The sequence below is a fragment of the Loxodonta africana genome, chromosome 2, assembly GCF_030014295.1.
Source record: "Loxodonta africana isolate mLoxAfr1 chromosome 2, mLoxAfr1.hap2, whole genome shotgun sequence".
NCBI classification, from domain to species: domain Eukaryota; kingdom Metazoa; phylum Chordata; class Mammalia; order Proboscidea; family Elephantidae; genus Loxodonta; species Loxodonta africana.
In genome coordinates this window covers 215,913,758-215,930,389 of record NC_087343.1, presented here as the reverse complement: position 1 = coordinate 215,930,389, position 16,632 = coordinate 215,913,758, and the positions used below count along the sequence as shown (strand labels likewise).

Below are 16,632 nucleotides of genomic sequence, written 5' to 3'. Positions count from 1 at the left end.
GCTGGGCCTGGGAGGAGGTGGGAGAAGCAGGTGGTAAACGAAGGGAAGGTGGCCAGTAGAGCTCGGAGAAAATTCTGAGATTGCTCTTCCCCCAAATATTCCAGGCCAGTGAGTGAGTTTCAACCTTTTTGTCCAAAAAGGCCTGCATTTATTGTTTATTGTAAGGAGCATTTCTCAGCATTTTTTCTTTTTGCTATTGACACCGCCAAGTAAAAAAGTTAAATTTAAATTCTAATGGGAGAAATGAAATACTAAGAAATAAGATTTTGTCAAGTAGAGCTTTGGAGCTCCACACACCACTGTGATATCTAAGATTTTCTTTATCCCTCCAAGAAACAATTTCAGCCCCCTTGGGGGTGATATGGAGTCCCTGGGTGATACAAATGGCTAATGCTTTCAGCTGCTAATTAAAAGCTTGGAGGTTTGAGTCCACCCAGAGGTGCCTCAGAAGAAAGGCCTGGCAATCTATGTCCAAAAAACCAGCCATTGAAAACTTTATGGAGGGATTTCCACATGCAGAAAAGTGAAACAGGATCCATGCCGCACAGCCTACACAAGAACAAATTCAAAATGGATTCAGGACTGAAATGGGCAATCTAAAACCATAAAATTATTAGAAAAAAAAAATACAAGGGCAACGCTATTGGGCCTGGCTTTTAACAGTCCATTATCTAATATAATAACAAAAGCACAAACAGCAAAAGTCAAAATAAATGAGACCTTATAAAAATTAAAAAGACTTTACCAAAAAAGTGAAAAGACAAGCTACCAACTGGTAGAATATCTTTGGAAACCATGTATCCAATAAGAATCTAATAACCAGAATGTATATAAAACTGGGATGACTTAACAATAAAAAGACAACCCAATCATAATACGGGCAAAGAACTTGAATAAACATTTCATCAAAGATAACATTCTGATAGCCACCAAACACATGAAGAATGCTCAACATCATTAGCCATATGACAGATGCAAGTCAAAACCACAGGAAGATACCATTTCGTTCCCACTAGGATGGCTAAGATAAAAAACAAAATAACAAATGTTGGTGAAGATGTGGGGAAATTGGAACCCTTAGCCATTCCTGGTGGTAATGCAAAATGATACAGCCATTGTGGAAAATAGTATGGCAATTCCTCAAAAAACTAAAAATAGAACTACCATATGACCCAGCAATTCCACTCCTGGGTATATACCCAAAAGTCTTGAAAGCAGAGACTCAAACAGAGACTTGTACACCAATATTCCTTGCAGCACTATTCACAGTAGCCAGGAAGTGGAAACACCCCAAGCGCCCATCAGCCGATAAGTGGGTAAACAAAATGGGGTACGCACATACCTTGGAATACTACTTAGCCAGTAGGAGAACTGAAGTCTTGCTACATGCCACAATATGGAGCTTTAACACTTTATGCTGAGTGAAATATGTCAATCACAAAAGGACAAATATTGTATGATCTCACTTATGTAAAAAGACAAGAACAAGCAAATGTACAGAGACCAAAGTTTATTAGTTCTTACCAGGGGTGGGAGGGAGTTGGACAGGGGTGGGAGGGTGTTTAATGGTGATGGAAAAATGGCATTGAATAAGGGTAGGGTTTATAGCTAATTATTATTATAGCTGTTAGTAAGTTGTACACCTGTAAAAAGTTGAATTGGCAAAAGTTGTGTGATATATTTACAATGACCAAAAAACGAAACAAACAAAAGTAGCAGCTGAGCCTGCTTATGTGCAACCAAAAACCTCATGTAATTTGGTTCCTTGGCTTGGAGGTTTAGGGTCATGATCATGGTTTAATGAGACATTCCAGTTAATTGGCCTAATAATGTGTTTAGTGCTTCTGTTCTACCTCCTATCTCCTTGTGTGGTGCCTGGGGTCTTAAAAGCTTGCCAGAAGCCATCCAAGGCATGACAGTTGGTCTTTCTTGGCCTGGAGCAACGGAGGAAGAAGGACAGCCAGAAATAGGAAGAGGAGGTGCGATGAGTGGCCAGTTACCTCCATGAGCAACTGCCTCCTTTGCTGTGAGACCAGAAGAACTGGATGGTACCTGGCTACCATTACTGACCATTTTTTTTTTGAGTACATTTTTTTAAATTGTATTTTAGATGAATGTTTACAGAGCACATTAGTTTCTCATTAAATGGTGAATACACAGATTGTTTTGTGATATTGGTTGCCAACCCCATGACATATCAACACTCTCCCCTTCTTGTCCTTGGGTTCCCTATTACCAGCTTTCCTGTCCCCTCTTGGCTTCTTGTCCTTGCCCCAGGGCTGGTGTGCCCACTTAGTCTCTTTTAGTTTTATGGGTCTGTCTTAGCTTTGGCTGAAGGGGGAACCTCAGGAGTGACTTCAGTACTGAGTTTAAAGGGTGTCAGGGTTTTTCCAGTCTCTGTCAGACCCGTAAGTCTGGTCTTTTTTTGTGTTAGAATTTTTTTGTGAGTTAGAATTTCGTTCTACATTTTTCTCCAGCTCTGTCCAGGACCTTCTGTTGTGATTCCTATCAGAGCAGTTGGTGGTGGTAGCTGGGCACCATGTGGTTGTGCTGGACTCAGTCTGGTGGAGGCTGTGGTAGTTGTGGTCCGTTAGTCCTTTGGACTAACCTTTACCTTGTATCTTTAGTTTTCTTCATTCTCCCTTGCTTCACACGGGATTGGACCAGTGAATTATCTTAGATGGCCACCCACGAGCTTTTAAGATCCCAGATGATACTTACCAAAGTAGGATGTAAAACATTTTTTTTATAAACTGTGCTATGCCAGTTGAGCTAGATGTTCCCCAGGACCATGGTCCCCACAGCCCTCAGCCTAGTAATTCAGTCCCTCAGGAAGTTTGGATGTATCTGTGAAGCTTCCATGACCTTGCCTTGGTCAAGTTGTGCTGGCTTCCCCAGTATTGTGTACTCTTACCCTTCACCAAAATTACCACTTACTTATTGTCTAGTTACTTTTTTTCCCTCCTCACCCCTCCCCTCTCTAAACCCTCTCTCTAAACCCGTTGCCATCCAGCCAACTCTGACTCATAGCGACCCTATAGGACAGAGTAGAACCGCCCTATAGAGTTTCTGAGGAGTGCCTGGTGGATTCAAACTGCCAATCTTTTGGTTAGCAGCTGTAGCTCTTAACCACTGTGTCTGCAGGGTTTCCCTCTCATCTCTAGCAACCGTAAAAGATTACTTCTTTCTTATGAGGTGTACCTTAACTTTTGAAGGCCAAGTTTCCTGGTTGAGCAGGTACCCTGCAGGCAAAGTGGCTTATCACTCTAGGTCCAGGATCTACCCAGAATTTGGCCTAGCATTTCCCCAGTATCTTGTCAATTCTTCAGTGCTTTTAAGAGGACGTGTTACATATTTTTTCATTGTTTTCAGTGGGAGTTAGTTCTACAAACCTAGCCCCACCAATATCAGAAATGATATTTAAAATTATGTATCTCTAATTATGAAATCTGGTGCAGTAGCTCCCTGAGAAGATATTTTTTGGGGGTAGGGAGATCGTTCATGGCAATTTCGAAAAAGATCACAACACTTCATGTTGCTTTTAAGGCCAGATTTGTGATAACTAGTAATAGCAGCTTTCATTAATGAAGCCTTTATTTCGTTCCAAGCTTTCTACTAGGGCCACTATATATGGCCTCCAATCCCATTAGCACAAGTCTGTAAAGTAACAGGTATTAACATTACCATTATTCCTGTTTTACAAATAAGGAAGCTGAGACTTGAGAGGTTGAACCACTTGCCTAAGGACTGACAGCACCAGGTCCTCGGACTCCGGAGGCAGGCTCTCCTTCTCCCCTGGAAAACCCTCAGAGCCACTGCAGATACCCAACGTCCCATTTTCACATTCTCCTTTTGAAACTAGAAGGCTCAAAGGATGGAGCTTTGTTTGTTTTCCTGTTCCCTGCCCCCTTGTGGTGGATATGTGAACCTACTGGGACAGGGCTAACCCATGGAGGAGGGAGGAAGCCGCAAGAGCTCTCCAGAGTCCTTGACTTGATGGGTATTCTCACATTGCAACAACATAAGAGTCACTGGGGAGGCATGTGGGCTCCAACTGCAGGGAGTATAATGTACCCAACAGAGAGGAGGAGGGCTCAGCACTTGGCACTTTTATTGTACTCCCAGGTAGCTCTGGGGCAGGTAGTCTTGGACCACACTTTGAGAAAAGCTGACCTGCAGTTTGCTAATGTGGACTTGTTCTCTCATTATTTTCTGTTACTAAAGGGCAGTTCTGTTTTTCAGACTCTGGGAATGGCCCTTCCCCCTTTATGTTCCTTGAGAAGTATTTTAGACTTTAAGAGGGCTATAGTGCTTTGTAAGCACTGCTGTCCTGGGTGCTGTAAGTCGTTAACACACGTGCTGCTAACCAAAAGGTGGGAGGTTCCAGGCCACCCAGAGGCACCTCGGAAGAAAGTCCTAGTGATCTACTGCTGAAAAAATCAGCCATTTAAAACTCTATGGAGCATGTTTCTACTGTGACACACCTAGGGTACCACCAGTTGGCATCTGATGATGGCAACTGGTTAGGCACTGTTATCAGGTGGAATTGAGAATGCCTGTGCCCAAACGACTCTGATATTAATAAAATGTAATATCTAGCAATTCATTACATTTGACTGTAATATAGTGGTGGAGATCTGAAGGGAAAAATAAAGCATCTGGTTATTTGAGAGATGAAAAAATGTCAACCTCTTTTCCTTCCTCCTCCCTCGCCTGCTTTTTCTCAGGTTGTGAAGTGGTCTGACTGTTGCCTGCCATTGGCGTGCAGACCTGGGGACCCATATCGGTTAATCGCTGAAGCAAGCGTGGACGACTTCAGCAAGCTGGGGATAGCGTTCATGGAAGATAGACTTCAGATGGGCAATGGACTGGTACCCCAAAAGATTGTTTGTAAGTAACTTTGGAAAATGTTTTCGTCATAGCAGGACATCGTAGCTTATTCAGTTAAGAACTGCCAAGTACTCCTTTCTAGCATGGCTAAACGGCAATCCTGATTTCCGTTTTAACTCAGTCAACAGATTTAATTTTACCAGAATAGTATAATATTCATATGTGTGTCAAGTTTTTTTGGGGGGGGGCGAGGAGGTTTATCCCTGAATACATCTTTAGTGTTTATTAAATTTCTTAATCCAGGATTTCCCATAATTATATTGTCCAGAAGATGGCATTCAAATTCAGGACCCACGTAATATTTATTTCAGACTTAGAGTTTCTGAGGAGTGGCTGGTAGATTCGAACTGTCAGCCTTTTGATTAGCAGCGGAGCTCTTAACCACTGTGCTACCAGGGTTCCATCTAATATAGTATAACTAGTTTCTAGACTATAGTCCTGCTTAAGTGGGAAGTGTAGCCATTTTTGTTCTGAAGTTCTAAGTCGAACAACTTTTTACTTAAAATACCTACACCACAAGTCTTTGGAACAGATCTTTTTTTCAGGAAACATACAAAATGTTCTTAAAAGCTTAAAAGCAGGTTTTCTATGTCTATGTCTTCATTCGTATCAGGAGCAAATGAGTATGACTTATCAGCTCTATAAGTTTGTGTCAATCACTTAATTCTCTGATTTGTGATGTGTGCGTGCCCACCATGTCTGACACATAGCAAGTACTCAATCAGTGTTTTTTTGAATCAATGATTGTAAACTTATATACCAGGCCTGAAAGACCCTTCTCCCCAAATGATCCAAGCAAGTGTCCCAAGAGTGTCTTTTTCCTGGAGTGTGCTTGGATAGACCCTAGATACGTGCCCTTTTCATTTTTTTTAGTTACACCATTGTGTAAGAGATTAAAGAAGGGAAAAAAAAAAAAAAACCTCAAATCAGTTGCAGTTTCTGGTGAGACAACTCTGACTCATGGCGACCCCACATGTGTCAGGGTGGAACTATGCTCCGTAGGGTTTCCAGTGGCTGATTTTTTGGAAGATTGCCAGCCCTTTCTCCCAAGGTGCCTCTGAGTGGGCTCAAACCACCAACCTTTTGGTTAGTAGTTGGCCAGGCATGGACTAGTAACATGAAACATACCTCCAAAAATGGAGGGTGCCGAAAGACCAAAGAAGGAGGCAGGCAGCTGTAGTGGTGAAAGAGTTACAGATATCAAATGTCGCATTTTCAGATTCTCCTTTTGAAACTAGAAGGTTTAAAGGTCAAAGTTTTGTTTGTTCTCCTGTTCCCTGCCCTCTTATGGTGGACCTGTGAACTTACTGGAACAAGGCTAACCCATGGAGGAGGGAGGAAGTAGCAAGAGCTCTCCAGAGTCCTTGACTTGATGGGTATTCTCACATTTCAGTGACATAAGAGTGACTGGGGAGGTGCAAGGGCTCCAACTCCAGAGAGTGTAATGTGCCCGACAGAGAGGAGGGCTCGGGACCCTGAAGTTCTGTTGTGCTCTCAGGCCTGTCCATCACTGTGAGGTAATCTGGGAAGAAAAGAGACAACATTAACAATCCTTCCTCACCACGCCTTCTTCCATGGAACCTGAGGCAAGGGTTGCCCAGGTATAGCCACCCAGACTATCTGTCCTAGTATTGAGAGTGGCCCCCGTGGGAAACCAGGTATTTTGTCAGGAACAGTTGAATACAAGAGAAACACATTTTATGGATGGGACAGTTTGATCAAACATATGGTGCAGATGATACATGCCTTTGCAGGGAACTGCTGAATTGAGACCCCAAACTGCTTGCCTGAGATATATATTCAGGTTGACATTGTCTTGTCCCTTCCCATTAAGCTTTTAAGCCTGTCCACTGAAGTGCTCAATTGCCCCGCTGGCTTGAGGGTGATATAGAGCATGGAGAGTTCATTCAAGATCCAGTGGAAGCCTCTGTACCGGATAAGAGGTCCCATTATGATTTACCTTCTAGGAACACCCTGGCCTGTTGGCTCGGGAATCTGTGCCTGGGCAGGTTTTAGCCTTGGCCAGTGTCTTGTAGGCAGGTCAGCTTTTCTATGCTGTCTGGCGTTTTCTCATGACAGTGGCAGTCCATGTATGTAGGCCCAGTCTAGGGTGGTGTGTGGATCTCTGTGGGCCATCCTCTCAAGTCCAGGTAGTGGTTGGTTGCATATCTCTTAGCTCTGGAGAAGAGGATGCTTCAGCCTCTGCAGTCAGCTGGCAAGAGTGGTCTGCTCGTTGGTTGTTTCCCCTCTCAGCATAGGGGCATTTCTGGTGGCCATCCACACAAGCAACAAAAGCTTATCAGGAACAGAAGTGATTTTAATCCAGATGTCGCATTCCCATAGGGGCTTGCCTATGTGTTAGTCCAAGTGTTGTCAGTGACCAGATCGAATGGCCAGGCTATTAGCTATATCCCACATCATAGTTTTCATGTGCTCTGCTAAAAATGGCACTAATGGCAGCAATTCCCATCAGGGCTTGGAGACAAAAGTTAACAGACGTGTACTTCTATACATCAACATTATCAGTACATATAATAGGGGTTTGTAGGGGCCCTGAAGGGACTTATCTATAGTCAGGCTTAGGCAAGAGTCTCAATGATGGTGACCTCAAACCCAAAAGTTTTCCTCATTTTGGTGCCAGGTGTTAAAGAGATCACAGTCACCCATGCAATGGTATCTAAAAATCCAAGACATACAGTTCTTTTCATTTTCTTGTTGAACTTTAATTTTAGCACACGGCATTTGATCCTCCCTGATGACAGAGGGACCTAGGCTTAATCCTCAGTTGTAATTATTTCTGAAAGCCAGAAGATCTGGGCAAAGTTGGCGGGACTCGCAGTCATTTGTGGAGCCATGCCCCCACCACACCAAGTGCAAGCATGGGTTCAGCCCAGCTGCCTGGTAACCTGAAAAAGGGCCCTCCTATTTGAGTTTTCCCCTTACTACCGCTGCTGCGACTAGGTTGCTACTGGATTATTTTGGCAGAGGCAGGTATCAGAGAATTCCAGAGAGGGTCTCTAAGGTCTCTTCAAGGCTGCTTAACACAAGCTACCTTGAAGTGCTTCTTATTCCTTTTTTGTTCTACTGTTTTAACTCTTGCTTTGTGCTGGGTCTTACAGGGTGTTCTCAGTGCCAGGGACCTGCTTAGCCACTCCAGCTACCTCTGGTCCCTTTGTTGTAGGGCTTTGATCAATGACTAGGGGATTGTTCCCCCACCCCTCAAATCCCCCATCCTTACAAACACGTAGGCAAACATTTCTAGCTGCTCATCCTGTTCATGGATGTGGCTGCTCAGTACGTTAGTTGTGGCCACACATACCTGCCGCACATTCCTTTCTAACTGTAACTCGTCCTGCAGAGATCTTATGCATGCTTCAGCAGCTAGCTGGGTTTCAGTGGCCAGCTGAACAGACAGAGCAGGGGTTGTCCCATGACTGCTTCTGCTCTCCTAGCTTCTTTTCCACAGCTATGAAGGTATGTGTCTGCCCACAACCTGGCTACGCTGCTTGGCATTTTCGAGGTGTCCCTGTACTCATGAAGCGGTCTGCACACATCAGGCATATACTGGCCAGACACCCCACATGGAAGTCGCTGGCCAACCTGGGGTTTCCCTCGCAGAGGCCTCACTCCCACTCGCTATTTCCTTGGTCTTCTGGCTGGCTTGCCAGGCACAGACCAGTAACTTGAAACTTGCCCCCCAAAATAGAGGATGCCAAGAGACCAAAGAAAGAGGCGGCCAATTTCATCATGGCAGTGAAGCAGTTTATTAGGGAGGCACACATACCGAGGCAAGTCCTGGGCAGCCGTAGGACCAGAGCAGATCTCTGCACACCGCAATGGGAGGACAAAGGTTTTATAGCAGTGGTGGACAATAGTGGCTACATGCCAGGGACTTACATAAGAATGCAAACTGTAGTGAACTGGCGGAATGTATGAGGGCACTCATGTTCCGCCTCACAAATCCTGTTTACCCTTCAGTAGTCAAGCGCCTGTTTGTGCCACCCAGGGACTCTTTTAAAAAGTACGGACCATAGCAGAGGATGGTTAACACCTAAGGTACTGAATCTAGGTAAGTGGGTATAGTCACCTCTCTGAATCTCACGTTCTTTACCAGTCAATAAGGGGAATGGAAGGGAAGACCTGTACATTCTGATTTGTAGAGGAAAGATGTGGAAACTTGAGGTTTCACTTGGGGTCTTCAAGTATGTGGGAGTGGTTATGTGGTTCCAAAGGATTCTGCTGCAGAGCTGAGGGGGAAATGAGGGTGGGAGCTGGGTGGGTTGGCTGTCCTGGTGTGTAAGTCATGGTGTGCCCAAAGAGTGCAATGAAGTTGCACTGGGGCACGTGATAGATGAGAAGTGTTGAATAACTGTCTTCCTTGTTCTTGCTTTAGCGGTGCACTTGCATGAATCCACTCTGAAGGAACTTAAGGACCGGGCCTCAGATAAGCAAGCTGAGATCACGCAGCCAAACCCTGAATCCTCTGTGGAGATTAAGCCTGAGCGAGATGCTATGGCACACATTGGCAAAGATGACCCCAAGGTCCTTGGTGAAGAGGCCAAACAGGCGCGAGACAGTGCCTCTGGGAGAGAGCCTTCTGGGGAGAGTGACAGAGGAGCAGGCTCCGTTGAGCATTATCACCTCCATCTGTCTAGCTGCCATGAGTGTTTGGAACTTGAGAATAGCACCATTGAGTCAGTCAAGTTTGCATCCGCAGAGAACATTCCAGATCTTCCCTATGACTATAGTAGCAGTTTGGAGGAGAGTGTTGCTGATGAGATCTGCCCCAAGAGAGAAGGGAAGAGAGTCAACACCATGGGCAAAGCACCCAACATCCTAGTTTATGTGGGCCCAGATTCCAAGGAAGCCCTTGGCAGGTGCCAGCAGGTCCAGGCTGTTCTGGCTGACTGTGTGGACACAGACTGTTATACTGTCTATCACCTACGGGAGGAAAGTGCTCTCAGAGACCCATGGCCAGACAACTGCGTGTTGCTGGTCATCGCCACCAAGGAGTCCATTTCCGAAGTCTTGTACCGAAAGGTCATGGCCTATCTTTCTCAGGGAGGGAAGGTGCTGGGCCTGTCTTCATCCTTCACATTTGGTGGCTTCCAGGTGACAAGCAAGGGGACACCGCAGAAGACAGTCCAAAACTTGCTTTTCTCCGGGGCTGACCAGAGTGAAGTGAAGCTTAGTGTTCTGAGCAGTGGCTTCATCTATGAGGAGGGCCCTGGAGAGCAGCTCATCCCGGGCAAGCTCCAGGGCCACCTGGACAATGAGGACAAGGACAGGATGATCATACAAGTGCCTTTTGGAACACATGGAGGAGAAGCTGTTCTTTGCCAGGTACTGTGGCTGGCACTGATTTAATGGTCTTTAGGGTAAATCTTCCAGGTGTTTCTTTTTATTTAAATAATATTTCATTGTGTTTTTGGTGAAAGTTTACACATCCAATTAGGTTCCCATTTGACAATTACTACACACATTGTTCAGTGACATTTGTTGTATTTTTCAGTCTTTAATTATGTTCTGGTTGTCCTATTCCCAGTACTCTAGTTTCCCTGTCCCTTTATCTTTTCATCTTTGCATTAGAGTAATTGTTGACATTTTGGTCTCATACAGATGGTTTTTTAATGGAGCGCTATAGTCACAGAGATGGCACTGGGTTTGAGATAGTCACAGATGTTGTTGTGTGCCGTCTGGTCGATTCCAACTTATAGCGACTCTATAGGACAGGCTAGAACTGCCCCATAGGGTTTCCTAGGCTGTAATCTTTTTTTTTTTTTAATTGTGCTTTAAGTGAAAGTTTACAGTTCAAGTTAATTTCTCATACAAAAATCTGTACACACATTGTTATGTGACTCTAGTTGCTTTCCGTATAATGTGACAGCACACTCCTTTCCACCCCGAATTTATTCAACCAGCTCCTCTCCCTTTTTGCCTTCTCATCTCGCCTCCGGACAGGAGCTGTCCATTTAGTCTCATGTATCTACTTGAGCTAAGAAGCACTCTCTTCCTGAGTATCATTTTATTTCTTATAGTCCAGTCTAATCTTTGTCTAAAGTGTTGGCTTTGGGAATGGTTTCAGTTCTGGGCTAACAGGGAGTCTGGGGACCATGACTTCTGGGGTCCTTCTAGTTTCATTCAGACCATTAAGTCTGGTATTTTTACTAGAATTTAAGTTCTGCATCCCACTGTCCTCCTGCTCCATCAGGGACTCTGTTGTGTTCCCTGTCAGGGCAGTCACTGGTGGTAGCCAGCTACCATCTAGTTCTTCTGGTCTCAGGCTGATGGAGTCTCTGGTGTATGTGGCCCTTCCTATCTCTTGGGCTCATATTTTCCTTGTGCCTTTGGTGTTCTTCATTCTCCATCTGGGCTGGGACCAACTGATGTATCTTAGATGGTCTCTCACTACCTAGGCCGTAATCTTTTCAGGAGCAGATCCCCCAGGTCTTTCTCCTGCAGAGCATGCTGATAGGTGTGAACTGCTGACCTTTTGGTTAGCAGGTGAGCGCTTTAACCAGTGAACCACCAAGGCTCCTTTCTCATTGCCATTGAGTTGATTCCAACTCATAGTGATCTTAGAGAACAGAGTAGAACTAGGATTTCCAAGGCTATAGTCTTTTTTTTTTAATTGTGCTTTAGAAGAAGCTTTACAGAGCAAATTTGTTTCAAAACACATATTGTTTTGTGACATTGGTTGCCTACCCCGTGACATGTCAACACTCTCCCCTTCTTGACCTTGGGTTCCTCATTTCCATCCATCCAGTTTTTCTGTCCCCTCCTGCCTTCTTGTCCTTGCCCTGGGGCTGGTGTGCCCATTTAATCTCATACACATATATTATTGTTTGTTTTATGGGCCTGTGTGATCTTTGACTGAAGGGTGAACCTCAGGAGTGACTTCTGTACTGAGTTAAAAGGGTGTCTGGGGGCGTGCTCTCAGGGTTTCTCTAGTCTCTGTCAGACCTAAGTCTGGTCTTTTTTTGTGACTTAAAATTTTGTTCTACATTTTTCACCAGCTCTATCCCGAACCCCCTATTGTGATCCCTGTCAGAGCAAGTGGTGGTGGTAGCTGGGCATCTTCTGGCTGTGCTGGACTCAGCCTGGTGGAGGTTGTAGTTGTTGTGGTCCATCAATCATTTGGACTAATCTTTCCCTTGTGTCTTTGGTTTTCTTCATTCTCCCATGCTGCAGATGGGGTGGGACTAGGGGAGTATCTCAGATGGCCACTCACAAGCTTTTAAGACCATACTCAGATGTAGAACATTTTCTTTATAGACTGTGTTACGCCAGTTGAGCTAGATGTCCCCCAAGATCCAGGTGTATCTTTGAAAGGGTGTAGGTTCTTTAAGATAGTATATTTAATGATTCCAAGAGTCTGTGTGCTGGGGGTTACTTCTGACATTGGCTGGGACTTTTTACTGATGGTGAGAAGGTCTAGTTCAGGGCTTTCACATGGCCTGCATACTCTTATTAACCAAAAACCTGTGATAGAGGAAGGAGGCAGCAGGTGTTATGTTGTTGTTAGCTGTGATGTAGTCAGCTCTGGCTCATGGTGATCTTATGTACAATAGAACAAAATGTTGCCCGGTCCTGCGTCATCCTCATAATCACCAGTATATTTGAGTCCATCATTGTGGCTATTTTGCCAGTCCATCTCACTGGACTCACTCACCCTCATTGGCCCTCAGCTTCACCAAACATGATGTCATCCTCTAGCAATTGATCTCTCTTCATGCTGTGTCCAAATCAGGCAAGTCAATGGTCTGTTGTAATCCGTAGGGATTTTATTTGTTCATTTTCAGACATAGATTGCCAGACCTTTCTTTCTAGCCTATCTTAGTTTGGAAGCTCCACTGAAACCTATCCGCCATGGGTTACCCTGCTAGTGTTTGAAATACTGGTGGCATAGCTTCCAGCATTATAGCAACACAAGAGCGAACACAGTATGACAGACTGACAGACAAGCCATGGAGGAGGCATTATAATCAAATAAAATTTCTCATAAGGATTAGGCAGAAATTTCTTTTTTGTTTTGAACTTCATTGGTAATAATCTGTCTAGAATACATTGGTCTGCTTCCTTGCCTCAAGGTACAGCCTGATTAACATAATCGAGCCTTTATTTAATGTAGGAAGTGGAGTGCCTCAGGGTCATGATTCTAAACATCAGTGACCATCACCTTGAAATATCGGAGTTGGTTTCCAAGAATGGACTGAGTGCTCACCAGCTGCTGAGATAGATAGGGCGTTAGTGTTAAATCTCCAAATTCCTGGTTCCTTTCTTATGCTTTGTCACTCCTAAAATCTAATGGCATCCCAAGGTGGCACAAACGGTTAAGCTTGGCTGTTGATCGAAAGGTTGGAGGTTTGAGTCCACCCAGAGGTTCTTTGAAAGAATAGCCTGGCAACCTGCTTTCAAAAAATCAGCCACTGAAAACCCTGTGGAGCACAGTTCTATTCTGACACAGGTGGGGTTGCCACGAGTCAGAGTTGACGGGACAGCAACTGGTTTGTTTTTTTAAGAACTAAGTGCTGAGAAAATTTTCAACTGAGAGAATCCTGAAGTTATTTAGATTTATGGCACATGAACACATAGATAAGAAAAAAATGGAAAGAGAGAATATGAAAGGAAAATGGTGCTTCCCTTTTCATTCTTAGAAGTTCTTTTGGCTCTTCTGCTGCTTTTTTCCCCCTTCTTCTTCTTTTTAGCATTTTTTAAATAAATGAACAGTAGCAAGAGAGGCCATTTCAAAATTCATGATCATTTATTGCAAATCTTTTAATGCCTAGAGGGCAGAAGTTTTTGTTAGAGTTAACAAACACTTGTCCTTAAGGATTTGACTATCTAATTGAGAAAATTAAGTAGACATAGATATGTGGGCACAGAATCGTTCCCAAGAACGTACCAGCGAGCATGAAGATGGTGCAGAGTCAGGCGTTTCGTTCAGTTACACGTAAGGTCGCCATAAGTCGGTGCCAACTGGAAGGCAGCTAACAACAACAGCAGTTCCCTAGATGAGGATGACACAGATTTTGTTTCATTATAAAGATCTTTTTATTGAGCTAGAGAATTGTTTACCTTTTTGTTTGTTTTCATTTTGTATGCTGTGACTCTCTCCAGCCGTGCTAGAAGCCAAGTCTCTAGAAGCCAAGTCTCTTGGGCTTTCTTATCAAACATTATTCAGAAGGGTCTAGGTGTGTGTCTTTGCTGTCCTAAAGCCCACTTACTTGTTCTTCAGAAATAGGCAACTAGAGATCTCTGACCTCAGCACCGTGGACATCAGGCCGGATGAATGTGTGCCACGCCAGCAGGTTTCCTGTAGGGCTGCAAACCCCATGAGCCAGGTTTTGGAGGCCCAATAAATGCTCCCCTTATCTTTTCCGCTGCAGATATGGTAACTATAGTAACTGCACTCTCAGAAAATCCGCTCTAAAACCGACTTCCTCAAGCGGTATTTCAGCTTTGAATAGCGCACTGACCGCCTCTGCCTGCAGACTTGTACTAGAAAATTGATTCGGCACTGTTGCCATCCATTTCTCTACGTTACATAGCCAGTCTGCCTGTCGCACCATTTCAGTCGACCCCCGTACTATCATAAAATTTGATACCACAGTGCGCTGCCTTAGGAAAAAGAGGCAATATGATGCAGCTTCAAAATCAGATTCCAGGGATTAGAATGCCATTTTTGATTTTAAATGACTTCCAGTCTCCATGTGACGGGCTTACCGCTTTCTCCTCAGGCCTGTGTCATTATTGTACCATGTGGAGATCCACCAATAAATATTATCGCAGACTGGTTAGTTTCCCCTTTCCTGTTCAGTTTCATAGTGTTCATCTTTGTGATAAACCTAGCAGTGATGTCACCAAGTAAGAGGAGGTGGAGAACTTCAGGGGCAGCACACAGCTGCAGGGTATGTGGTGGCATAGCTGCCAAGAGGCTTTGTGTTTTTTGTCCTTGCCATTGATAATAATAAAGAGAAAGGGGAAATATTTGTATACTTGCTGAGCTGATTAAGTCTTCTGGGAAAACTTAAGGCAGTTGGTTAATGCCGATCGGTGAGTATCAAATGCACAGGGGGTTTGGCATGTACTTGTCCAAATAAAGTCTGGAAAATGGATTTAACCCTGGTTTGTTTTCTTATGCAGATCAGCACATGGCAGAGGTGGCTTTGCTTTTAGAGCAGAGTTTCTCACCGTGGTGCCATTGGCATTTGGGGGCCGAGCTGTTGTGTGCACTGTAGGCATTGTCTTGTGCACCCAGCAGCATCCCTTCCCATTTGTGGCGACCAGAAATGACTCCAGGCATTGCCACATGTCCCCTGGGGGACACAGCTGCCCCCAGTTGAGAACCACTATTTTATAGCATTCTTTGATCACTAGGTTTTTTGTCCCCGTAAAGTCTTATTTTTAGAAGAAGCCAAGCTCCATTGCTACGGTAACAGCATTACAACCAGAGGATGAGACACTTGTCAGATACCTGACAACCAGGAGTGGTGTTCTGTCCCGATTCATCGATTCATCGAGGTGGCCTCTCTGGTTATCTCCATTGTAGACACACCTAGTCTCGAAACCGTGAGCCAGCAAGAAGTCATTCCCCACAGCTTCAACAGTTGTCCTTTCTCTCGGACTCCAGAGACCCGCTTGTAGGCCAGTCATTTGTTTCCTCCTCAGTGTGTTTCATGTGTGAAAATGATTTCCGTGCATCTCCCTGTGTGTACTTCTTGAATATTCCGTGTGCTCATCCAGCTCAGCTGGTGTTACGTGCTTTTGGTCCTGTGCCTCTCCCTCCCCCTCGCCCTTGGGCTCCTCCTGTTTCCACCACCTGTAAGGGTTAACCGCCTGGGACAGCCTGCTGCCCATGTGAATTAAACGTGCCTGTTGCTATGCTGGTTGTCCAGGCCGGCACTGGCTTTGTCCACGTGAGAGGCACACGCAGTTAGGGTAAGAATGTGCAGTAGGAGGCGACTTTATGTGTGACCCCGTGTGTGTCAGAGTAGAACTGTGCTCCAAAGGGTTTTCAACGGCAGATCACCATGCCTTTCTTCTGAGGTGTCTCTGGGTGGACTTGAACCTCCAGCCTTTCGGTTAGCAGCCTAGTGTGTTAAGTGTTTGCACCACCCAGGGACCCCGAGCTAAATACAAGAAGTTCTAAATGTGAGGCAGGGTGCTGGGCCGGTAGGAAATGGACGCCTGAAGGAATTCTGCCTTCCACCTCCTCCCCTCTCCAGGGCTGTTCAGAGGCTTCCTTCTGACCCGCGTGTTTAGTCGTGGGTAAAGCAGCCAGCACCTTAGCTGACCACCTGGAGTTTGCGGCCCATGCTGGAGAGCGTCCTGCAAACCTTTCAGATTGGCCTCATCTTTCAATTTTTGAGCCTAATCCAGCGTGTTGGGCTTGTTTAAGATTTGGGTGGGAATTGAGAGATTTTTAAGTTGCCTGAAGGTTGACACCTTGCTTTCTGTTTTCACAATGCTCCTGTAACCTCAGGGAGGGAACTCTGCATACTGTGGGCCCCTGGCAAAAACAAAGTAAAACAAACGCTCTCAGGTTGCTTTTCTGGGTACTCAGTATTCTCGTACCTTCCAAGCTGTAGCACCTATTAAAATTTGATCTGAAGGGGGGTGGAAGTTCCTTCATGCCAAGACACAGACTGCTGATAGGGAAGTTGTGGCAGTGGGATATTTTAATTTCAACTGGACAACAAAGCCTTGAGCTAAATACACAAAGTTCTAAATGTTAAAATT

The 16,632-nt window shown here is 44.8% G+C and overlaps 1 protein-coding gene across 5 annotated transcripts in view; it reads left to right on the top strand.

The window, feature by feature from the left end:
- Positions 1 to 16,632, top strand: part of HLCS (holocarboxylase synthetase) — a 345,950-nt gene that overhangs the window by 68,261 nt on the left and 261,057 nt on the right. For all 5 annotated transcript variants that reach the window (XM_064279451.1, XM_064279450.1, XM_064279449.1 and 2 more), the window contains exons 3-4: positions 4,728 to 4,890; positions 9,284 to 10,233. In XM_064279451.1, the coding sequence (XP_064135521.1) occupies positions 4,839 to 4,890; positions 9,284 to 10,233 (1,002 nt within the window). In that variant the 5' untranslated portion in view covers positions 4,728 to 4,838. The remainder of the gene's footprint in view (positions 1 to 4,727; positions 4,891 to 9,283; positions 10,234 to 16,632) is intronic.